Source organism: Podarcis filfolensis (genome assembly GCF_964270895.1).
Source record: "Podarcis filfolensis genome assembly, chromosome: 4".
Classification (NCBI taxonomy): Eukaryota; Metazoa; Chordata; class Lepidosauria; order Squamata; family Lacertidae; genus Podarcis; species Podarcis filfolensis.
The window spans coordinates 56,326,927-56,353,398 of NC_139607.1; the positions used below are offsets into that span (position 1 = coordinate 56,326,927).

At 38.2% G+C, this 26,472-nt stretch overlaps 1 protein-coding gene across 3 annotated transcripts in view; it reads right to left on the bottom strand.

Moving 5' to 3' along the window:
* NCAM2 (neural cell adhesion molecule 2) overlaps positions 1-26,472 on the bottom strand; it is a 193,772-nt gene that overhangs the window by 16,696 nt on the left and 150,604 nt on the right. The window contains exons 15-16 of one of the 3 annotated variants that reach the window (XM_083611288.1): positions 23,757-23,937; positions 528-7,907 (exon numbers count right to left, since the gene is read on the bottom strand). In XM_083611288.1, the coding sequence (XP_083467414.1) occupies positions 7,789-7,907; positions 23,757-23,937 (300 nt within the window). In that variant the 3' untranslated portion in view covers positions 528-7,788. Of the gene's footprint in view, positions 1-527; positions 7,911-23,756; positions 23,938-26,472 lie in introns of those variants that run through there. The other 2 variants (XM_083611287.1, XM_083611286.1) reach the window with 2 other exon arrangements.

The following is a 26,472-nucleotide window of genomic DNA, read 5'->3' on the forward strand; positions in this document are numbered from 1 at the left end:
GATAGATTATTTTTATTGTTAATAGGAGCTGGCAATTTTACTTGGTTTTTTAAATGTTATACTCAGACACACACATACACATACACATACATGCGCACGCGCACACACACACAATCTGAACACTATTATGGTTTACTGAAAGATCTTCATGATAAGCTAGGTTCTATGTCCACTGTAAAGAAGCAGTATGCCTCTGAATAGCAGTTTCTGGGCATTACAAATATATTAAGGTCATGCTTGTGGGTTTCCCATAGGCATCTGGCTAGTCACTGTGAGAACTAGATGCTAAACTAGACTGTTCTTATAGCTGCATTACATTTGGTAGGGTTCAGAATAAGAAGCAATAACCACAATGCGATGATTGTGTTTTTGTCAATATTTTACTGATAAGACAATACTGTCATTTGACTTTTAAAAAGGGGGGGGGGGGAATCCTGAGAAGAATGTTATACAATTAACTGTGATGTGGAAACGTGTGAATTAGAACAACAGTACCTTTATATATAATTAAAGAAACTACTGCTAAATGAATGTTACATCACTTTTCTTTATTACAAAAATGGCGTAAAGATTACATAAAACAAAATGGACATTAAACAAGTAATGAAAGACGTGCATAAGGTTACAAATGTTTTTGACATTACACTTGGGAAGATTTTGTGGGACATTACACTTACAATGCACACACTTGTTTTAAGGAAAAGATATGATGCATGACAGTAACCATCAGTGTGTACTAAAAGCCATTGAGACAGAATGTCAATGAGACATGAATGAATGAATAAAGAGTTACACAGTGCTTCATAAACTACTTTAAAACTATATATTTCTACATTTGGAAAGAGTTTTGTTTTTAAATAGCATTCCAGAGAAGATATTTAGTATGGACAGTTTCTCTCTCACACACACACCCCTACACCCCACACACACACCTAAAATCATGGCTTATTGGGAATGAGAAGCAGTGACCCATGAACTTTAAAACCACAGTTCCCCATTACATCTGACCTTGGGGAACTGTGGTTTGCTGTAACCAAAGCTAGTTAAAGCAAACTAGGATCAAACTCTGGTTTGAACCAGCCTAGACTAGCTTAAGCCAGCTGTTGGGAACCTTTGGTGCTCCAACGTTGCTGAAATACAACTCCCATCATCCATTACTACTGACCATACTTGCTGGTGCTGTTGGGAGCTGTAGTACAGAAACATCTTGAAAGCCAGAGGTTCCTCACATCTGCTTTAAGTGAACCAGACATATGCTGGATATGCTTGATTTATTTTTCATGTGTTACAATTCAAATATGATTAGTAACCAAAAGAAAATAACAAAATAATGTTAAGACCAACTTTATATCAAATAAAAACAATTATTTTACAACCTGCAAATATACATTCCTGTAATTTGATTACTGAAATCAAGAGTTTACATTAATGGACAGCAACATGTTTTTGTATCCAGAGCTTTAATGCTAAGTAGATGTCTTTTAAAGATTAGGAAATACAAGAACATATAAAATGCTAACTGATTCTAAGATCGATACACAATGCTCAATTTATTTCAATGTGTCTACTCTGGGCATGGCTGAAGCTGGATAGCACACACAGTTTTGAACTTTGTGAATTAGTGGGTGCTTTAGTGAGGGTAGCTGTATTGCTGCCTAGAGATTTAGCTTTAGATGATGCCCTGCTTGTCACACCTTTTAATTCTTAAAGAATTGGTGTGGCCCTCTAATAAAAAACCCCATAAAAATATGTTGCAATAATTAGAGAAATATGTTATTACTCACTCACATAGTACTTACTATTTAGTTAAATGCCTGTAAAAGGATCAGATTGGGGTAATAGTCTCTGGACTCACACCATCTCTTTCCCCTTTCCCCAACCTATTTCTGCTTCCTTTGCTTCAGCACCTCCCCTTCACAACTCAGACTCTGTTTCATGGCTCTCCCTCCCTCATTCAGCACCCCTGTGCTGAAGTTTCTGCCCTTCATCTGAGCACTCAGATGTTTAACGTCCCATTCCACAGTCACAGCATCCCATCACCTTCTCCCTCCTCACTCCTCACCAATATTTTTCAATGTTGAGATAGGTCAGAGCTGGATCAGGAGCTGTGAATATGATCCTGCCCCTTGTTTTGTCCACAGGGAAAGCCTCACTAAAAGATGACAAGAGAAGGTGTAGGGACTCTTCATCCCAGGGGTGCCAACTTGGGCTACAGGTAATGGGTGCCCAATGGCACCTGTGACATAACATGACATTGCGGTGTCATGATGTCGTGTTAATCAGTGCGCCACAGTGGAGCTTCTGAGGCCTGGCAGGGCCTCGGACGCCTCAGAGATCATGCCCAAGGCCTCCCACGACCTCCAACGAGACTTCTGATTTGTACTGGAAGTGCTGTCGGAAGGCCTGGTTGGGCCTCCAGCGCGACTTTGGTTAGAAACCAGAGGTCACATCAGAGCCTGCAGTGTGGGTACCAAGCACCCAGAAAAAAACTGTGGATATCCGGGCATCTAGGTCACCCAATGCTTGGCGCCTACACTTCATTTACATTCAGTCTGAATGCCTGAAAGTCATGAATGCCTTTGCCATGGTCAATGTAAAGGGCAGTACAGCTGATTCTACCCCAAACCCACCCACTGAAGTGTTCCTTTCCAAATAAGGTATCTCGCATGTTTCCAGTGTCTCTTTGGTAAGAAAGAGGTAGTCTGCTGCTGCCTTGCTTCCAGATATTTTTTGAGAGTTCACTTCCCTGATGTAACTGAGACGCCATTTCATAGTAGCATGACAGTAGGGAGAAATATAGACCTAAACCATCTAGAACAACCAATTGTTGCTACTCATTAGTGCCCATATAGACTAATAGCTGTAATAAGGGGGGGGGGCGGGCAATGCAGATGACACACATTTGGTAGCAATCCCCTCTGTTTCTCTATATATCCTATAGTATGCTTTCTATATGTTCCATTTATATATGGTACTTCGCTACTTCAGCGGGCATGGTTCTTTATTGCTTGTATGGAGAAATGCAATTTCAAGCTCTTATTAGAATCAACAATGCTATAGGCAGCCTCATTGCTGACTGATTAGACAAATTATATGGGAAAATTTATTTATTCATTTATTAAAATATTTCTAGAGCATTATTCATACACAGCAGTAAGGCAGTATACAAAAAAGCAGAATTACAATAAAATTACAATAAAAAACAAATTGGCATTAGAAGCCAGCAGAACCCTCAAAAAAATAATGCATTTTCAGCTAGTGCCAACATTGCATTAATATATATGCTTCCTGCAACTCACAGGGAAGGTGGTTTCACAGGGAGGGTGACACTTGAACAGACCCTCTCTCTGTGAGTTGTGGAACAACCTATTATGTTTCTGAACATCTGTATAAGATATAGCCCAAGTGGTTCCTTCCAGATGTGACCATTGGCCACATGCTGGCTGGGGCTGATGAAAGTTGCAGGCAACATCTGGAAGGCACTACATTGGCCACCCCACCTTAAAATTTCCCAGTCCTATTTTAAGTTCTATTGTTGTTATATTTCTATAGGATCCATAGTAGGTTTACATTAACAAGACGTGCAGATCGTAGAAGGAAAGGATGCTAACTAACAGCAACATCTAGTATCTAAATGATTATTTACTTATTAATTTCGACAGGCCAGTCAAACTGACAGGCTTCAATTCATCAAGATGTTTAGGCTTATGCATATTTAAAGCATATACACTAGCAGAGAGGATATGCACATAGTTAAGTATTTTTAGGACATCTGCCTAATGCAGATTACCAACATATTACTAAAGGTTTTAGGAGTGAAGAAAGTGTATATAAAATAACATATCAAGTGTAGCTCATTAAGGTTTTGAAGTTGCAAAACAGTTGCTAGGTATTATTTGCTAAATTATAAATTGGCTAGTGAAGTTCCCAATATGAATGATCTGTTGAATGATACCCATAAAAATAATGTGAAATAGAACATTTACTTTCCTAAATACAATACATAAGTGGATATCACTGACCATTGAGAAGTTTCAATCTTATGTTCTGCATTTGAAACACAGATTGAATGATAAGCTTATTACTATCCTACAATTTTCATGTAATCTATTTTTGCCTTTAGAAAAAAATTTATTCCCTGGTATATTAAAAACATAACAAAATTATTAGACCGACCTACCTGTATAGTAGTTGCTTAATCATGAGACCTATTAGATGCCCAAAGGTAAGAAGTGTAAATTGTCCGACTATATAAAATGTCTGACTATTTAATAAGTAAAAATGATTAATTTGAAGAAATAACTAATTTTCTTTATAGAAATCTATGGTTGATGCAAGAAAGACTGAATAACTGAGCAAACTTCTCAGTGGGCAAAATTTTATGTAGGAAAACCAGACAGAGATGTCCTTTTTCCCTGTTCTGGAATACCAGCATGCTACGTTAAGTAAAATATACAAATGAAATAAAAGTAAATAATCAGACTAGTAAGATATCACTATTGTCATAGGATATCATGTATCTCTTATAATATTATGTTTTTCAGAACTGAAAACATTACCCCAGTAGCTCTTTGGGGAACCTTTGGACCTGCAGATGTTGCTAAACAGCAGATCCCATCAGCCCTAGCAAACATGGGCAATGGCCAGGGATTATGAGAGCTGTAGTTGTAGAATCTGGAGAGCCAAAGATTTCCCACATCTGCATTAGAGAAGCATTTTGATTTGCTATTAACCATGATAACTCAGAAAAGTATATTACTTTAACAACTAAGGGAAAGGGGAGAGTAAATCAAAGTTCCCATTTGTGTGGACTTAAAAATATTGGGGACACTTGGAGCTAATCCTACATCTGATCACTTGCTCATGTTCAGAGAGGAGAGAGCTATCAATGGCTACTAGACATGATGGCTATGTTCTGCCTCCATAGTTGGAGGCAGCATTGCTTCTGGGTACCAGTTGCTGGAAACCACTGGAGGGGAGAGGGCTCTCGTTCTCAAACCCTGCTTGCTGGTTTCCCAGAGGCATATGGTTTGCCACTGTGAGACAGGATGCTGGATGGATGGACCATTGGCCTGATCCAGCAGGCTCTTCTTATGTTTATGTTATATTTATATGTAATAAACTACTTTGTGTGGTGTGTGTGTGTTTGTATGTATGTGTGAAGAAGTTATAATTGTGGATATAATGGAGAATACTCTATTCCAAAAGTTTGCAACATGGGGGCATTCCTAACATGAATAAATGAACCAAGATTTCCACCTCCAATGTTCTGGAGAGGTTGCATTAAGTATGAATGTTGAATGTGTAAGTTTATGTCTAGAGTCAATGGATAGAACAAACACCATTAGATGTACAACTGGATAAGTGTTTAATGTATCTGTATTTGTTTAAAAACCAATAAAAATTGTGGGGGGGGGGAGGGAGGAGTTATAAATATGGATGGGATGTTGTTTATCTTGGGCAGTACTTCCAAAAATTATAAATTTCAAGCAATGTCAATTATTTAATTATCGCAATACATTAATGAAATGGCAAACTAAAATAAATACTTTAATGAGGCGAAACAAGAGATACATCCTACATTGTTGCCTTAAGGGGGATAGGCTGGCATTACCGCATATTGCTGATTATTTTTATGCTTGTCAGTTGAAGGATTTATCAGGAAGCATCATGGCAAGAAATGGAACAATTTGAGTCCTTAATGTATTAGAAGTTTGGAAATAATAACTGATATACAGTAATATCCTCAGAACAGTCCACTAGCTGCTTCCAGATGTAATCCAAATTTCATAAAGTAACATTTCAGAGGTGGAAAGCTCTAAGCAAGCATGAATTTACTGATACCTTTAAGAAGTGAAGATATGAAAGCTGACTAATGCAATTCTGTTCCCTGTTGATTTCCATATTTGAGAAATATTACACAGAGTCTGAAAATGTGTTTTTCACACTGTTTTAGAGAAAGAAGTTCCTTTGGTGGAGAGGAGGTGCAAATCTTGCTTTATACCTTTTTTAGGTAAATGAGAGCATAGCATAGCATACCATAATTGCTACATAATAAAATGGGAAGTAATTTCCAGAGTGCTGAATCCACATGGGAAAAGTGCTGCTTTTCCAAGGGTAATAGAAATTTTCCTCCAGCGATAGGAACAGATGTGACACAGGTGAAATGAGGCATATTGATATCTCAGTTCTGATGCTGTCGAGTGACATAACTACAGAAACTATACAATAAGACCTGTGGCCTTTGGGTTATTATTTAAAGTTAGATTTTAAATTTCACAGAGAGATACTGAATAGTATGAAACAGAATCCAATGATGAATCAGAGTTTTATTAGAGGATTGTTATACGGTAGTTTAAAATCATCAGGTATTATAATTATTTATCTGTGATCTTTACTTCAATATGTATTTCTAGATATATGTTTTAGTGTGTTATTCCTTTATATTAGCTGAACATTTATATGTATTTATATGAAAGAATGTGTTTTACCCTTAATACATAAAAAGAAAGGCCTTTCCCTATAAATTAATCCCTGTCATTCCAATAATTTACAGTGATATAAAATATTGCCTATTACTGTGTTAATGGAATTATCACCAATATCTAATCTGGTGGATGTATTGAAAAGTAACAACATTTGGTGTAAAATTATTAACTGTCTCATATGGGAATGATTTTTTTTTTTGTAAAGAAGTATTAGTTAAGGCAGGAATGGCTGCATTTTACCTACAATAAATAGTATATTTTACTCTCAGTCTTGGGACGGTATTCTGAGAGAGGTTTTAGTTGTCTGAAGAATTGTGATAGGAAGGAAAAATAGAAAAGGATTGCCTGGGGAACTTACAAAGCCTATAGAGGTACGAAATGGCTGCTTGTTTGTTTTTGAATATATATATACATATAAATCTAAACTATGTTAAAATATATATTAGGCAAAAACGCTCCGGCCTGAAGTTCTGCATGCATTCCAATATGCTTCTGCAGGTTTCCCCATTGACTTTAATGTCAGAAATATCATTGTACAGGGATGTATAAACAGGCTCTCCCTGACAGCACAGTGAATGGAAAAACACAGGTAGGGATAGTAAAACTCTTTATGGGTATTTAAGAGGTCCCAACTATATTTAATAGTCCTTTAGAAAGGGCTGAACTTCAACACTTTGCTTTAAAAACAAAAAACAAACAATGTCATAAGAAATAACAAAGAGCATATAAATACATCTTAATAAAGGCACAGCAATATGCATAGTGGCATATATGAAACCAAAGTATTCTAATAGACTATTCAAGTCATGTGATAAAATTGAACTACAGGTCAACCCATGGGCCAATGAATAACTATGCTTGGGGTTGTTGCTGTTGTTTTGCAAAGAAACATAATTGAGACAACATTTTACTCCAAACCATGCTACAAGTAGCTAATCATGTTGTGTGTTTGCCATAAGATTGAAACTGTTTCCACAAGTGATGCTGAGAATCCATCATTTTGAACTGAATCTACTTCTATACCATGAAGATTCTACATTCAAATTGCATATGCATGAAATACAAAAGATGATTTAAGCATCACTTCTGAAAACTTTCTTAGGGTTTCCCCAATGAAAAAAAGCCACTCGTAAGGAACATTCATTCATGCATAGTTTCTTCAGTTGCTTTCATGTTGATGTAATATAACAAATGTTTTAAAGGAGCTCCAGAAAGTCCAATAGTATCCAGGTCTGTTATTTCCCCTTAAATAGAAAGTTCACAGAAAGAAAGAAAAACCTCATACAATGTTCTGCATGGTTCACCACCAATATGAAAACGTGCACAATAGACTTATGACTATAAGGAAAACAAAGCCAGCAGCATTCAGCTGCCGTGACTGGCATCCATTTCCACCTTTACGGGCTTCGCAGCAGGTATCTGCTTTGATGAAGATTGATATAAAAATCAGAAGTGTAAGAAAAAAATTGACAAAAATGAAAAAAATATTATAAAATGTGAAAAAAGAAAATTAAAAGGAAACAGTGATAGTGAGAAAGAAAAAAGAGAAAAAATAATTAATGCAATATTTATACAATGTCAAAGACATTTACTTAAACCAATTACTTTAAAATGTTGAAAATGTAGGTAAATGAAGGGCCCTTTTTAAAAAACGTGAAACAAATATCATCTGAAGTAGGAGGAATTACCAGGTTAAGATACTGAATATACTTTCAGTAAAAGTGCACCATAAGAGCTCTAGGACAACAATATGAATTTCAGGTGGAACCACACCACTGCTAATCCCATTTTAGTCCTTCTACTGATATTATTAGACAAGCCAAGATGCCATGTTACCACAATATTGCTGATCAGTGTACTACTCAGATGCATCAGAACCCAGTCAAAATCTGATTTTGCAAGATTGCAGTGGAACAAAATGGCCTCCCATTCACCAACATTTAATACCTTGCCAAGGTGCAGACAATAAATTATGAGTCATTATGTTACCTTCAGCTGATCTGCAGTACATACTAGTTAGATACAGCTCTTTCTGTTCCGTTACTTTGGAAGTACTGAAAGGCTATGCAATTTTCATCTTTTAAAAAGTTGGTAGAAATCCTATTGAAGTGGCTGAGCTATAAATCAGTTTGGCATATCTTGCTACACTGTGCAGGTTCCGCATGCAATGTATATGGATGGTGGTGGCATGTATGAAGCCCAAAGCTCTTTCACATGAATGGCCTTATCTGATTGGTAATAGCAAAATACCATTCATCCATTCATGTTATGTAAGAAATAAGTTGCACTGGGAAATAAAAAAGGTTATTCAGGTTCAGCGCAGGGCCACAGAAATCTACGGGCATATGTAACTCAAGCCCATTAATTCCAGTGGGTCTGATTATGAATTAGATGGATGTAATCCATCTTCCTCCCAATGAAGTACCTCAGTTCTAGCCATGTCTACTCAGAAATAACTCTTATTGAATCAAATGAAGCTTATTCCCAAGTATGTAGGGCTATGACTGCAGTCTAAGTGTCTTTGACACCTCCAGTCTTTGATCAAAGAGCAGAATTGGGGAAGAACAAATGGAGGGTGAATCTTTCTCTTCCTGTGCCCTACAAATCACCAGCAGAGCAGAAATGGAGAGTGAGTGGGAGTATATATTAGTTCTGGATTTTTTTTTGTCTTTTAAACAGTTTCACCTTGAGAGAGAAATAAGTACATCAGATCCAGGACTGGGTTTGCTCCAGTTCTGGGAGTATGATGGGGGCAGTTTCATGCTCAAACATAAATTTTCCCATCACCATTTTTGACATTAGTGCTCCAGTGTTGGAGAGAAACTGACTGTGAACTTTTCCACAACAACATACAGTAGAGTAAGCCTCTGATTTCATACCTCCTTCTCCAAGGGAGATCCAATAGATCCAACACTCCTATCATTATAAGCATATATAGCAAATGCAACTAATAGAATTTTCTATGCCTCTATCCTACAGGACTTTAAATGTAAAATTTCTAAGTAATTCATGTTGGGTTTCTGACTTTCTGCTGCTCTTTCTGGCCAAAGACTCTCCTCCCTGCAAGAGAGGGGAGTGGTTGTGGCCGGGAGCCGGACTCCGCCTCAAGCAGGGGGCGACTGACCCCTGCCTCCTACTCACCTGGCTGGTGCCCACGCCCTCAGCCAGGCACCCAACCAGGTGCCTCACCTTAGCCTTCTCACATTCCATTGGAAAATTACTCCAGATGCCTCTCGATCAGCACATAAGCTTCTGAGGCATCAGCCTATTTTTATGCTGGGGAGGGTGACATGCTGCTCAGAAGAGGTATGCAATTCCCAGCAGGCATGCTCCTCTTAGTCTGACCTATACTACTTTCCCCAACTAGTTTTTTTTCCCATTAGAAAGAAATATTGGAAGCTGTTGTGATACAGACAGGACATCTGTCCAAGAAGGCCTTGGAGATAATAGTCTGCTAGATCAGGCCAATTGCCCATCTAGTCTACCATCCTGTTATCACAGTGCCAACCAGACGCCTGTGGCAAACCAGTGAGCAGAACATGAGCACAAGAGCACTCTCTTGTGGTTTCCAGCAACTGGTATTTGGAAGCATTGCTGCCTCCAACTGTGGAGGCAGATCATAGCCATTATAGCTGGAAGCCATGGATAGCCCTCTCCTCCATGAATTTGCCTGATCATCTTTTAAAGACATCCAAGTTGCTCACCATCACTGCCTCCTGGGGGAAAGAGTTCCATAGCTTGACTAGCTAGCTACTATGACTCCCAGGTTTCACTCCTGCTCTGTCACTTCCAGTTCAGACCCCTTAAATTAAGATTTTTTGGGGGGGTCCAACATGCACCACTTTACACTTGTTTATATTGCATAGCATTTGCAATTTTACTGCTCATTCACTCACTTTGGAGAGGTCCTTTATTCAAATTCTCTTTTTTGTTTTTGACAACCCAGAACAATTTAGTGTCAGCAGCAAACTTAGCCACCTCACTGCTTACTCCTAACTCTAGATCTCTAGGATCTCTCAGCTGGTTGAGCAAATGCACTTTCTAGACATCTCTCAGACGACAGCAACTAGGAGCAACATTGCACAACCCAACAGCATTGATCAGGTCTCTGTTTCTGAGACAGTAGATGCCACATTTGAGAAATGGGAAGAAATGGCTACTACACAGTTCTCTTGCTTTGAAATGTTCTCTACTTTTGAACTGAGGCAGTGCTTTCCAAATTATTTAAGAATGCGAGCAGCTGAATATGGAGAGTTTGAAATAAAGGAAAACAAAAAGGAAAGATAGCAGTGTTGGTCCATAAGAAAAATTACACACTCCACAGTAGGGCAATAATTTTATTAGGTCAAGAAAAATATCACAAAATAGTGTCAAATTTAATAATTGTGTGATTTTTCTCCTAATAAACACATTTTTCTATGCAGTACATGTTTTTGCAGTGAATTTATCCTAATATAATTTCATTTTGTATGTAATCCTCACCAATATATTCGTTTTTAATTAGTTGGAGAACTGAGTTGAAAAAGTCAGATAAGGGCGAATTTCAAAGAATAGTCTCCATTCCCATAGTATTTCAGAAACTGGGAGTTTGATAAATTCACCTTTAAATGTGTACTGAATTCTCCAAACCCATTCCTAGAAAGAACCATATAATTTACCCACTTATAGTTCTTACAGAGCATACTGGTGTGGCAATGTAACTACTGCACTATGGACGCTGTAACATGTTGAGTGGTAATAGGTTAGAGAGGAAGAAGCAGAGCTGATTGTCAAGATTTCTTTCCCATAGAACCCTACAGCGTGGACTCAGAGACCCACAAGGGTTTCTTACTTCAGGTTCTGCTTGGCAGGTTCTAATCACAGTATCCCTTTTTTGATAAACAACCCTTACAGTATAACCTGTTTTCTTTGGCTCACCACTGAAGTTTACACTCAGACTTCCTCCCTTGGGTATCTCTCTTTCACAGCTCTTCATCTCACAATTATCTCAATGTGTCTATGCTGGCCAAAGATGTCTAGAGATTATCATTCATCTGTACTGGATCATGGAAGCCTCAATTGTTTCTACAATTCAGCTGTGCTGTGCTAAGAACAGTAACATGACTGAAGCTGTGTACATGTTACCATAGGTGTTTGAAGATGAGTACTACATGATGTTAGCCACAATTGATATGTAACTTGTATTTTCTTAAAAAATACTCTTTAAAAAAATAAAAATATTAAAGCTTTTTCATAATGCAACAAAATAAAAGAAACTAATCTAAATAAAAACAAAAACAGAGAGAGAAAGAGAAAGAGAAAACATCAAATTAAAACAAAAAAGAATGGAAGAAAATGAACAAAGAAGAAAAATATAAAGGAATTTTGATTTTCTGTCTGTCAATTACATAAAATAAATAATTCAAAATAGACATTCTAGAATGACATCCAACTGATCTACTTTCTGTTAGGCACCCCCCACCAATCTTCTGACCCAAATGTCTCAAATTAATTCATTTTCCTTTTCACACAAAAAGTTTAACAATGGTTCTCTAATTCTTGATATTAATAAAAGTCTGAAATGGTTTTTATCCAATTAAACGTATCAACTTCTTCTCCAATAACTTCAACCACCATTCCTCCATATTAAACAATAATAACTCTTTCCATATTTGTCCACATAAGACTCTTTCTGCTGTGATCATATATTAAAATAATATTCCATAGTTCTTTACTTATGATGTATTCATCAATTCACACCCAGTTCAGTTTCTTCCATTTCCTGTTGAATTTGCCATGGTTCTGCATCTTGATTTTTAAAAATTACCCTTCTGTTTACACTTCATTCTACTCCAACATCAGGACTCTAGCATTTGGCTGTTTCATTTCTCTAAACTCCTGTGTGAAGGGTTTCTTCTATTTCACCAACCACTGCCTCCAACTCTACAATTTCACCCTCCTTTTCAGGCAATCTTTTATCCATATTGTTCTCTGAAGTCTCTGTGTCATATTCAATTCTGCTTTCCATTTCATCCTTCTCTGGTCTGCTTTCATTCACCATTTCATCAATCTTAGTTCTAATCACTTTTATTTGCTCATCAAACATTTCCTGAAGGATGCCAACAGTCAATGGAATGTCCAACAATGTATCTGCAAAACTGAATGTTCTTGATCTTATTAACAACTCAGTCTCATTACATCTGCCATCTTCACCTTAAGTTCTTAAAGGCACTATCTCTTATCAAAACACATTCCTTTCCCACGGAGGAGGTATGAAGTGGCAAAATTACTATCGATTTCAAGGCAACACTTCCATCAATAAAACAGAGAATTAAAAAATAAGAAAATAAGAATTATCAGCACTCAGAGCTCCCTTGACCTTTTAAAACTTTTTTGGTTCAAACAATTAGAGCATTTTTTCCCCTCCTGCCTTGAATGAACAACTCTTCTTAAGGCCAGAAAGTAGATCACACACCAGATTAAATTTCCACTGGCAAACAGAAATCTTTCTCAGTCATAAAATATAACTGCCTCAGAGATTGTTAGAAAAAGGGATGCTTTTCAGGCTCATACCCATAAGGGCTTTTACATAGCTTTTGGGCAAAATGTTGATTCCTCTACTCATAAGTTGCCCAACCTTGTTCAGGTTCCCAGGAACTGACAGCTTCTCAGTCACCCAGTGTAGAAAATGGCCTTTTCAGAGTATCAGATGATAATCCCCTGTTCACTCTTATCTCTAGATTACTTCTGGATCCACAGCTGCCTCTTGAGGCTCAGGTGGCCTTGCTAGCATGGTTTAGCTTCTGTTAGGTTTGGCCAGTAACCCAGCTGCACCCTTACCTGAACAAGGATAGCCTAGCTTCTGTTGGCCAAAAAACAAAACCTCAAAAAAGCTCAAAAACTTTTCTGTTTTTGAAACATGGCAACCCTGGGACAGGACTTTTCTGTGGTAGCTCCCCATTTGTAGAACATTCTCCCAGGGAGGCTCAACTGGCACCTTCATAATATATCCTTTGGTGCCAGGCAAAAACTTTTCTCTTCAAACAGGCTTTTGGCTGATTAATACTCTATGACCTTTTAAATGTGTTTGTGCGAGTGGCATTATTGGTTTGTTTTTAATATCAGTTTTGTTTTTTTATGTATTCTTCTGTTCTCATTTCATATGTTTGTGTTGTGGACCACCTTGTAATCTTCAGATGAATGGCAGTATACAAATTTAATTATTATTAATAATATTTTTACTGAATCTATATTGAATCCTCATTGTATCACAAATATTCTGCCCCATGATGTAGAGAACATATCTGTGTCCTTGGGTACACTCTTTGGATCTTAGACTATGTACTTAAAACTAAGGGAATATCAATCTTAGAAACTTCTACATGATCAATGCTGAATTCCAGCCAAAAGAGTCTATACTGATATAATATGATATGATAGCCAACTTCAAATATCTAAAGGGCAATCACATCAATGATCGAGGAAGCTTGTTTTCTGTTTCTCCAGAGGTAGGATCTGGACCCATAGATTCAAATTATATGAGATGAGTTTCTGCCTGAACATTAGGAAGAACTTTCTGGTAGTAAAAGCTGTTCAACAGTGCAATGGACTCTATTGGGAAGTTGTGTACTCTCATTCACTGGAGGTTTTTAAAATAAAGGTTAGATGACCATCTGTCAGGGATTTTTAAATCTATGATTCCTGTATTGCAGGGGATTGGAATAATGACTCTGTGTCACTACCAACTATAATTATTTGATTCTATGCCAGGCAGGGCTGCCAGGAGGTGGATACAGAAGGTACTGATTTACAAGACCTGCAGTCAGCAGGGGTCCTGGACTCTGAGATCCATTTAAAAAAGAGGTGCTAGACCTCCCAGAAGGGAAGATATGAAGCAAACATGGAGGCAAATCTCTAAGTGATTTCTGTGAGATGACATGTCACTTTGGCTGCTCACATCTTTCAGTGATTACAGTCAACGAGTGAAGTCAGAGCTGTGACTGATTAGTGAGTTGTTTGGACACCAAGCAAAAGGAACACCTGTGTTCCTAAAGAACTGTTGCTTTCACTCCCTGCCTCCTTCTGTCTAATTTTCTAGTCCCTGAAGACTCACTCCACAGTTCTAAAGACCTCATTTCCCCATGTGTTCTGGCATCCTTCCTTTCTTCTTAAGCAACGTTTCTGTGGCTGTTCATCCGAAAATAAGCACTGCCTTGAAGTTATTTTGTGCAAGTTATTTAAACAAATTTTCTTTTTTAAAAAATGAAAGACAGAAGGAAAAGCAAAACAGGAGAGGAGAAATCACACAGTCTAGGGGAAAGCTACTATGTAAGCACACTAGAAATATATTGATATATATAGGGTTTAATGCAAAATACAGAAGAACAGTCATCATAATTTTACCATAACTTATGATAAATGGAATAGAACCAAGTATATAATATATGCATAATTTGTTTACAAACTAAAATTACACAAAATATTTGGGAAGATCATATTTACAAGCATTTTATGATGGTTCTAGATTGCAGAAAAGAAGTGCATAAAATGCAGGTCCACTTGTTGTTGGGCAAATTCATTCTTCAGTCTTATAGCTACTTCAGCCCACATTTGAGAACAATGCCATAATAGCTTTAATTATGTAAAGGTAAATTACTTAGGGCAGTAATACAAAGTGATGTGTTCTCTTACTTTTTTTCCTGAAGAGCTAATTAATGTTCAAAAAGTGCTGAAGTTGCAAAAATATCATAATTTAATTGCAATTTGGGTAACGTAGCTGACATTGATGTTGATGATGATGGTGGTGGTGATGGTGATGAAACAGATTTACATTTTGCTTGGTGCAGAAAACTATCTGCCCCTGGGTATAACATTCCCAGCAGCTATTTTTACAAGTGCAGGAAATGCAAAAAATAAAATAAAAAATGGTTGCACTTACCCCAAATTGTTGTTCATTAATCAGGTCCTCTATGCAGTCACACACATAGAACCACACATATACAAGTCACAGATTCTAGAGCTCTAAGCAGGCCCAAAGATGCTTGGGTCCCTTTTTGACTGATGGGTTTTGACCTAGTGGACATGTGCTGACAGGCAGGCTGAGCACCTCTATCCTCACTACTCAGTTCCTTCCTGACAACCAAGACCCTTTACAGGGACAAAGGCAGAAATCACGTGTTCCATTTGATATTGCCACCCCAAAAAAATAAAAGTTACAGATTTGTGCATTCTTCTTTTCTACTTTTTATCCATGTTCATTCCCACCTACTGGCAACTGAGGACCTAGACAAGGTCGTAAGTGTTTTCAGGAGTAAAAAGCCTGAAAGGCTGCTTTTCACAAAACTGCAGTCAATCTTTGCTCAAACATCCTGGGAATAATGTTTGAGATATAGTTCATACAGTCGCTTTGCACAGATCTGGAATATGGTCCACTGGAATGTGCCAATATGAGTAGAATCCCATATCTTGATGAAAATAATAATAATAAAATTGAGATGTAGAGGATCATATCATCATGCTCCATTACACTTTGGAATTCTGACTGTTATATTTATTGGAATTTCTCTTCGTGAAAGTATCCACTTTAAATTGCCCTTTGGTTTAGTTGTACATTAGCTGTTCCACTAAAACATGGCAGGTAGCATACAAAGGACTAACATAATTTGGTCCAGAATCTCCAGAATGGGCTCCATCTTTGATATCTTGTGCTCTGCTAGGGCAATGAGAAACACTTCCTTATCTTGCCAAGATAAATCTAAAACAGAAAGGACCATAGAACCCATTGTCATTTGTTCTAAAAGTTTAGAGCTAAAATGCCCAGCAGAGTTTAATTCCCCCTTTATTCCATCATAATCTGGCTTTCTTTCCTTTGGACATGAATCTGCTGGGCAATTAACTGTTTTGTTCTGGAAGACAGTCAACTGGGTCATTTTGAGAGCATCTCTAAATCCTGAAGTCATTTCTGGGGTGATCACACAAGACGTTGTGTAATTTGAGCTGCCTCAGCTACTTTCAGTTTCCAGTGAAGATTCATTTTGTAATTCCTATTTACCTGGGACAAGGCTGTGTAAACTTGAGAAATAATATAACTCTTTTAAGAAAGAATTCCTGTAACTGCAGAGGAGATGTCAGTAGTACATTGCTATAGAGTGAGTCTTTACTACTCACTTCCCTAATTTCCATTTACTCTTGATGGCCTATAAGCGTTTTATCTGTGAGTCATCAGCGTGTCAGTCCCTTCATGGAATGTGTGCAGCTCACTGTGTTGCTAGTGCAGCTATTCTTTGTAATATGGAAAGACCAGCTGGCTCAGGAAATTCCAAATCAGCATCATCTGTTCAGCCATAACAATGTTCTAGCAAATAACTGGAGATCTTGTTGATCCAGTCTGCAGATGTACCAAACGCTAGAGTGTTCATCTTTGGCCCTGTTTACTTTGAAGTTTTATCTCTGAAGCAGACAGTATCACTTGATTTCAGCAAACGACACTCCTGGGTCTATTTGTCAAATGAGCATTTTTACTTCTCTTTCTTTCATGTTCTTTAAGGCGACATTGCCATGAGTTTTCAGTAGGGCGTCATTAATTGTATGGCACCATCCTTCATCCCATTTGCTACTGCACTGAGAATAAGTCATACTCCAGGGGTGTACATGGGTCAGTAATGCTTTAAACAAATCTCCATACAACATATACTTTCTTCATCAATTTCACTGTGTGGCTCTTTCAATTACACACAGTTCTGGGTTATGTGGGCAACTTGTGCTGCAGTTAAACAGTTTAAATTCAGCACTGGGAAACTGATTCCAATTATTACTGACTTTATTTCGTATGCTATATTTTGAGAATGTTAACTACAACACAGCCATCACTGAGGAGATGTCTGTGGCATGTAGTGAATAGATATATTGGGGTACAATAAATGTAATTATTAAGTGCATCTTGGAATTTCAAGTCAAGCCATCCCTTCCTTTGTGGCATTGGGTGAGAATTTAGTGCCTGCTCTTGCAATCAAGCACCTTCCAAAATTATCCCATCTGCAATTCCTGTAGTCTCTCACCCAGAGATCACAGCTACATTTATTTTCTAGCTTTCTCATATGACTGCTTCCTCTAGAATTCTCAATGAACAATCCTCTTTTCCATTTCCACTTTGATTTCCTGTTTATTGTTTTGTATGCTAGAGGGAGTGATTTGACAAGTAATCCTGCATGGGCCTGCAGCTCAGGTTCAGAGATCTTACCAGCTTTCAATATGGAGTTTAAATTTCCAGAAATAACATCTAAAATATGCATTTACCTGTCATGCAGGTGCAACATTCAACTCTACTTTTGCATTTTTATCATTTGTTGAATCCTAAAATGTGGTATAAGGAGTTTGTGATCTGCTTAATTCTGGACAGTTTGCACAGATATAGTAATAAAACTATTTGTTGATTTCTGTGTATCTCGTTTGTGCCGCAGTCAGATTTATTTAGAAGATTTGCACACCATCTCTTAATCAGGTTTCAAAAAGTGGTTTATAACAGGCTACATAAATTAAAACAAAAACCCAGGAACCCTTGTTCCTTAGGCTAACGCAGAGGCCAGCGCTCTTCTGATAACTAGACACAAGATGATCTTTCACTTCCTGTGATGTTCTTCCTAGGAGAGTGAAGGAGCAGCATCTCATTGGTCTTTGTTTCTTTGGTTGATGAGAGGACATAATGGTATTCACTTTGCTTCTGCATTCCCAGTTTCATATTCGTATGTCAGCCATTGTCAAAATAGATTTGTGTATCTGCAGACTGTGCTCCGTGCTCAGATGATAATACATCCAACTGATATTTTGACACACATCCCGGAATCATAGTGCTGCTTTTGTGGTAAATTATATGTGTATTTCACCCAATAATTTAACTTTCTCAGAAAATGCTATACTTCTTTGTTTGACTAAAGCAAAGGCATCAGTTCAGGACCCTGAACTTTCCTCTTGTTCATTTCAATCCCTTTGGTGGAGAGGAAATCTTCTACAAAAGTCAATTCAGTAATGGCAAGCACACTTTTTATCAATTCAGTTATATATTTTCAGTTCAGGTAATTAGTAATTGAATTAATAGGGTGTCCCATTGGCTCTTTCATCCTGAATAGTGAATTAATTACACTTTCAGGTGAATTTCGCATTTTGGCGTGTGCTTTTACTGCTTTTTGTTATCCTGCAGATCTTGAGAGTCTTTTACAGAATCAAGACTTGCTCATGAGAAAGCTTCTCTTGTGACATATTGGCTGCATTTACACATTAATGTTAAACAGTCGTTTAGCATTAGGAGGATGAGCTACTGAGATTTCAGATAATGAGCATTCTGATTTACTCCCTTCCCCTGGTGGGGTCTTGAGGAGTTTGGAAGCTTTTGCTTCTGTTTTACATTATCTTAGTGTTGCATCCCAAACCTAAAATGTGGTAAACTAAATATGGTTTATTGAAACAAGCCTGCTCCATAACAATTTGAAGTTGGTTTGTTTCTATGATAGTTTGCTTAAAAAAAGGTGCATTTATTTATTTATTAAATTTATACACTGCCTTTCATCCATAGATCTCAGGGTGGTTCACAGCATAAAAATACAAGATAAAAACACAAAATACATAATAAAAACAAGAACGAAACAATAACCCCGCTCTTCCCAACCCCTCCCACAAACACATTTAAAAATATATAGGGTGGTTGAAGAGAAATGTTTTTGCCTGGCTCCTAAAGGTCTGTGTGTGTGTGTGATGTTTTCATTAAAGGTTTCTTGGTTTACAAAAGTATGTGCAATGTCTCTTTTTTCAACTTACATTTTCTACATATCAGTTTCATTTGTTGAGACATTAGTGTTACATTTAAAGGTGTATAATTAAGGAGCCCGATTATAGAGAACAGAGTCAAAAATTAAGCCAGCTCTTAATACAGTTGTCATGTATTGGATTATAATAAATAATTGATATTTAAATGGGTCTTTTCTTCAGCTTAAATTCTTCAAACTACTGTAAGCATTGAATGTTGATATCATTCATGGTACCGTGCAGGAATTTGAACTTTTCCTCCACCCGTTGCTGTTGTTTTTTCCAGCCTTAATTATTTAAAAATAATTAAAAAAATTCCAGTTTTTTCCAGCCTTAATTATATCCTTGATAAGGCACTATGTTCATGTGTGGCCTTAGGACAATCACCCTCTCATTCTAATCTATCTCAAAGGTGTATTTTGAGGATAAAATGGGGAGGGCGTCATAGGAGCCAACTCCTAGGGGCTGAGGTCCCTTCAGCCCCCCCAAAGTATTTGAGGGGGCCATCCCCCTCCCCCAAGCGAATGGGCACTACCATTCAAATGGTGTGTGTGTGCTGTGTATTTTGATCAATTATGTGGGGTGGGGCTTACCTGCCCCCCCCCATATTTTATTCACACCGGCCCCCTTGCAGGGCATGTACACCACCCTGCACTTGTTGGGTGAAAGGTGGGGTGAACATGTAATAATTAACAAATACCATACATATTGTTTCCTCTCTTTCTGTGCCAACAAAGATAGATTTTATTCATCTTATTTCCTACACAGTTTTCACTGATACTATAGAGATTTCTATATAGCAATCTCTCCCCTACCCATACCCGCAGTGTTGCAAAACACTTCAGGCCTTAAATTCTGCTAGGGGCCACCAGAGTGATATTTCAAACCTGTTTTTACTTTCATATTTTAGCCTTGGGAGAAGTGCATAATAGTTGAGTGTCCTTCTTAGCATATGCCAAGTGAATTTCCTGTTGCAGTGAGAATAATCAGACTATGCACATCGTCTCAGGGTGCACTTTCGGGAGTACTTCAGATCTAACATGTTTCTTTCTATTTTAAATTTAATTTTATTCTGTAAGTAAATCTATATGAGTGAACTGAAAGCTCTTTTCTATAGTGATAAGATTTGGAAGCAGGTAGCAGTATTGGAACAGGATGTTACCCTAGAATATCATGAAATTAGGTACTGAATCCACCTTACCATTACAGAAAACTATGAAGCAAGAAAGAAACTCTAGTTGCAAAAGTAAACAGAAGTGTTTCACGCATTTCCTATGGGGGGTTGCAGAAAAGAATATAACAGTGTTGTGTTTATTCAAGCTTCAAAATATGAACATATTGTTATACTTAAAATCAAAGTAAATGTTTTTAACCTCCAGGTGAACCTTTAAAGTTCATAAGGCTGTGGCTGCGAGTAATTAATGAAAATATAAAGGAATCGTTTAACTTGATGAACACTGACATTTTTTGCAAGTATATAGCACAACATGGTCACATTAAATAGATTATCCATCATCTGTGCCTATGACAAAATGGGTTTGGTCAGGAAGAGTGAAGATGCTTTAGCACACATGATGGCACTTTGTTTGAAAGGGTATGCAAGACATTCCAGTCAGGGACATAAAAGGTCATAATATTTGTGGAATCTGAAAACAGTCCTAAATGCAATGACTGATGGGTGCGCTTCCATGAAATAATTGGCTTAAGTCCATAGTCAAGAAAATCTAGCTATGTAAGCTGAAGGGTTGTGACGGGAAACAACAGCTATTCATCCCAAACATCAACAAATAAATTCTGCCTTGCTGATAAACACAACCACTTAAAACATTTTAAAGAAATTGATTCACTGATAAAGTCTTAATATGTTGAGAATTATTGTACATAAGTTAAACTCTAGGGAGAACTGAGATATGTCTAGAAGCTTTCAATTTTATCTAAAAATAATCAATGTGGATTCCTAAGATAGCAATTGTCTTGATGATGATGGTTGAATCTTGTGATCTACCTTCAAATCACCTGATAATATTAGTTTTAGTTTCCTACCAATTTGCTCTGGATACCAAACTGATATTGATATAATTGTGAGACCTAGAAAGTAATTGAGGATGGCAGAAATCCTTCTCAATGGAGTTATATTTGATACCAAATGTGTCATAATGGCCACATTTGGATGCTTGATCAAGGCTTCATAAGCAATAATTATACCCAGCATTATTTTCCTGGTTTGTTAGCTCAGGCATAGTTCCTTAGTTCAGGTGTAAAATGGAATGCTGGATTAACGCAAGCCAAAAAGTTCACACTGCTGGATCATGGGAACAGTGTAGGGATGAGAGTGTAGCCAGATCATTCATGCATGGCTTTATTAAAACATTGTTTACAAAGTCCTGGATGATTATCCAAACATGGCAAATGTCCATCTTCCCACCCATTGTCTTGCCCTTTCCCTTTCAACTTTTATTTTAATGAATTTTTTAAAAAAACGATTCTGTAGAAATAATCCATTAATCACAGACACCTATCTCATTTAGGTTGTAATTTATTTTCTGCAAGGTTTCAGATCTTGCACAATTTCTTTTGTGATTCTGAATAAAATTTATCTGCTTTTTATTATGCTCTAGGCACAAGGGAGCAGGTGCACATGAAGAAATAACCAGACTGAAACCGTGTATGGGGTAAACAAATCCACAACAAGGCTACAGGAACATTGGGGTTTGGCAAGGCATGATCAGTGGTGGGAGACAACTGAGGTCACCACCACCCTTTTAAGGTTCAAATGCAGATAAGGAAAGACACAATCTTCCATCAGGTCTGTTTCCAGTCCCTACCCAGCAAGATTTTGAAATCTGATTTTCACATCATTACTAGAATTCAATTTTTATAATTCCTTCCAAGTTTGAAAATTCATTTGAGTAGTTCGTTAAAAAGTTGATTGCCTTCTAACTAATAGCCACACAGGAATTACCTAGTGGCCTATAGCTGAAAGAAACTTTTGACAAAATTTCACAGGGAACCGAACACTCAAGTCAGAAGTCAGGCAAACAAGGCACCATTAGTATTCTTCAGATTTCTAATTAAAGTACCTATTGGTAACTTTTGGACAACCTGATCCGAAACAGTCATGGAAAAGAACAGGGATAGGGAAGCTGTGGCTTCTTGGATTTTGTCAGACATCAAACTCTCATCAACCCTGTGTTTAGACATGAAGTCCAACAACATCTGGATGGCCACAAGTCCACCTCTTCTGGTATGGAAACTTGTGCCATGGCAGCTGCAGAATGACCAGCATCATATGCTATACAAGTGGGGCAGATGTCACCTGACTAACGTGCTTTCAAAAATGCCTAGCATGCTCTTTTCTACACTATGATCCCAGGGAGGCATTGCCACTCCACCAGACTTTAATATTCCAGGCAGCAATCTGCTAGCAACTGCACCATCATCTCCTTTAATGTCACCCTCTAGGAGCCTGTTGTTTGATGCATGCGGTACCATGCAGAGACTTCTTCTAAGTGCTACTGCAACAAAACCAATTACTGCTAGGTGGATGTAACTACCAAACTGTAGACCGTAAAATTGCAGAGATATGGTAAGTGATTTCTTTTGAAATAGCGACCTGTTAGCATATGTCAGTGCATAAAATCAACAGAATATTGTAAACCTTGTAGCTGGTGATTTTGCTAGTAATAAGGAAATAGTCATACCAGTAATAAGCAACTGTGTGCCATTTGAGATATACCATTTGTAGTGCTATAACTGTTCTTTGTTCTGATGATTTTGGCAGCAAAATTGTAGTGGACCGCCCACACTAGCTGTCACATGTTGCTGCTTTTTTGGAGGCTGATTGCTTCTTTCCCCACTGCCCATACCAATGGTGGGATGGGTTCAGACTGAGAAAAAATCTGTGCCTGTAATCAGACCCCTTCCTTTACCTTGTGCCTGAAACCAGTGTAAGAGTTATGAGACAGGGTACTGACAGACCTCTTGCATCCACACCTGATGTTCTGGAATTCTGTTTGTGAGGGAGATTAGGCAGTAGGAACTCTCTGAGTTTTTGGTCTTGGCTATGGACAACCCCCCCTGTCAAAAAAGGCCAAGGAGGTTAAAGAAGTGCAAAGCTAAAGTGGCTTAAATCCCACACCATGAACAGCACCTAGAATGCATGGAACTGCACAAAACACCACACAATGATGTTCCACACAATGAAAAGATTGCAGAAGAATTCCAGATCTTTCACAAATGTCAGAAATTTTGCTGCAGAAGAAAAAGTGGTTTGATGACTGCAGTGCTTTGGAATAGTGATGAAATAACGCTGCCATGTGGAAGCATGTAGAAAAAAAAAGATAAAAGCCCCACCAGTTATAACGCTACAAATGGTATATCTGGCAGGGCCAGAAATGTTGAAGATGTTTAGAAAATATAGAAAACCAATTCTCCACTAATGTTAAAATAAGAGCAGAAGTAACTGTTAGTAGTATGTTAGAATTAACTTACCTGTAATTATATTGGGCTTTGGTGGCATGATGAATTCATACACAGCTGGTTCTGAATATCCCAGTCTGTTGGTGGCAGTAATTTGCACTTCATAGACCATTGTCCACTGCAACGGTTCTAGAATAATTTGGTCTTTATTACCTTGAAACTTTTTCACTTCCCATTGGTCTTCCTTATCTTTCTGTAAAAATGCAAAGAACAGTCTAAATTGTGATGAATTTAGTCCTTAAACTGAGTACAGTTGAAAGCAAGTCCCAAACTACAACATCAGTCATCTAATATATGACTGTACTTTCCTATTAAGCATATAAAAAGCAAAGGACCAGGAGCTGCTGATATGGAGAAGTGGTGTTGTGCTGTCCCCTTTCAGACACTAGAGTTACTGCTACTTGCTGAGACAGTGTAGGAGTTACATAGGGTTTGGCTAGGCTCTGTGGATGTACTTGTAGGAGTTTTGGATTGGCTGCACTGATGCACCCACACAACCCGGACCTCAGTGCTACCCTGCACCTTCTATAAGTGGTAGCAACTCTGCAATGACTTTGCTGTTGGGAGGGCTCAGCGCTGCCCCTCCATACTGCATGTTCCTGGTATAGCCTTGGAAAGCCTCCTTTTCTGGAAGCTACCTTACTTGGAATTGAGGGTTGGAGGGAGAAGCAGCAGTCCTAGCTGGAGAAGGGATGGGGGGAGGATTTCACACTATGTTGGGCAACCTTTTGGTCTGCATCTCCAAGCCTTTCAACCCATGTGAAGAGGTTCATCTTTCTCCTTGTGCAAAACCAGTTCTCCTTTCCATTTTTAGGCTGTGTGTGGGTGGCTTTTGAGGTTGCCTACAAAAGAGGAGCCCTTTCTCATATCTGTCTGAAATTTGGCAAGTCTAATTTCTTGTTTCATTCCAAATAGATGGAAAAAGCAGAAGATACAGATAGTATAATAGCAGCTGGTCTTCCAATGAAAACAGTTGGAAACAAATGAAATAATAATGAGAAGAACTAATGAATAACAAAACATATGAGGTTTTAGTAACAAAAATGAATGTAATAATTAAACAAACAAATTCTTGCCCATCCCTATAATCTAGATTTCACTGGTACAACACTCTGAGGAAATATAAAGTACAGAAAGGCTTGGGAAAAGTACTACTCTGTAGTAAACCACCACTATGGCACAGCATTACTCTCAACAAAGCATTTAAAGCAATACCTTCTTTCTAAAGTAGCATTATATTGGATGAAAGAATATTATTTGCTACTTCTGTTATATAGCTGTTAGATCTTTAGGAGCATAAAGCAAAACAATTCTGCACTCCATTCATTTAAACAGCTACACTGTGTGTGTGTGTGTGTGTGTGTGTGAGAGAGAGAGAGAGAGAGAGAGAGAGAGAGGGAGAGAGAGAGAGAGATGGAGAGATCTAGGAAACAGTTATAACTGTCAGAAAAGTCAGAAAGCAGAAGCAGACTGGAGCTCCTCAGGGCCTCTGCTTCATAAAAGGCAGTTAAGCCTTTTCTTGATCTATTTGCCTATAGGTAGCAGCAGGTAGCAGTGAGAAGAAAAGTCTTATACTTCCCCCACTTACTTGTATCTATTAGGGATGGGAAATAAATTTGATTTTGCACCCGTATTAATGAGAAATTACCTTAATCACACTTACAAAAAAGTATGTGAACGAAAACACAACTATCCTTCAAAACCAGGACTTCCCTGAATTTTGTGATGTTCTCCAACCAAATAAGTAAAGGTAAAGGACCCCTTGACAGGTGAGTCCAGTCAAAGGCGACTATGGGGCGAAGTGCTCATCTCGCTTCAGGCCAAGGGAGCCTGCATTTGTCCTAGGACAGGCATGCCCAAACTTGGCCCTGCAGCTGTTTTGGGACTACAACTCCCATCATTCCTAGCCAACAGGACCAGTGGTCAGGGATGAAGGGAACTGTAGTCCCAAAACAGCTGGAGGGCCAAGTTTGGCCATTGGTCTTAGGAAGTGGGTGGCACTGTGGTCTAAACCACTGAGCCTCTTGGGCTTGCTGATCGGAAGGTCGGCAGTTTGAATCCATGCAATGTGGTGAGCTCCTGTTGCTCTGTCCCAGCTTCTGCCAACCTAGCAGTTTTAAAGCAAATCAATGCAAGTAGATAAATAGGTACTGTTGTGGCAGAAAGATGAATGGTGTTTCCGTGTGCTCTGGCTTCTCATCATCAACCTTTTATTCGACCGTCAGTCAGAAAAAAGTACATTTGTCAATACACAGTTAAAACATCCAGGAAGATTCTAGAACTTAGCCAACACTAAAATGGGCTAAACAGATAGCCCCATATCAATACAGTCAATTATAGTCTTGCGACGCTTAAAAGCTAAAAAAAGAAATTTGGCCACCAAGGAAGGTATAGCTCTAGTGACATTATTCAGCAAGTGTAAAACCTGGTTTTCTCCGGGTAGGAAGCTAAATTGACATAGGTATGGGTCTATAAAATTTTGTCTAAGCTCTGCATAAGAAGGGCAAGTCAAAAGAATGTGTTCGGTGGACTCAACCACACCCATGGCACAATGACAGGTTCTCTGGGCGTATGGTACTCCCCTGTACCTTCCCCACAATATCGCAGAGTCAAGGACATTTAATCTAGCCGCTGTAAGAAGTCTGCGGTATTCAACATAGTGGATTTCTGCAAGGTAGGGGGCTGGTATGGTCTGATAAATCTGGTCCCCTAGGAACATCCCTGGTTT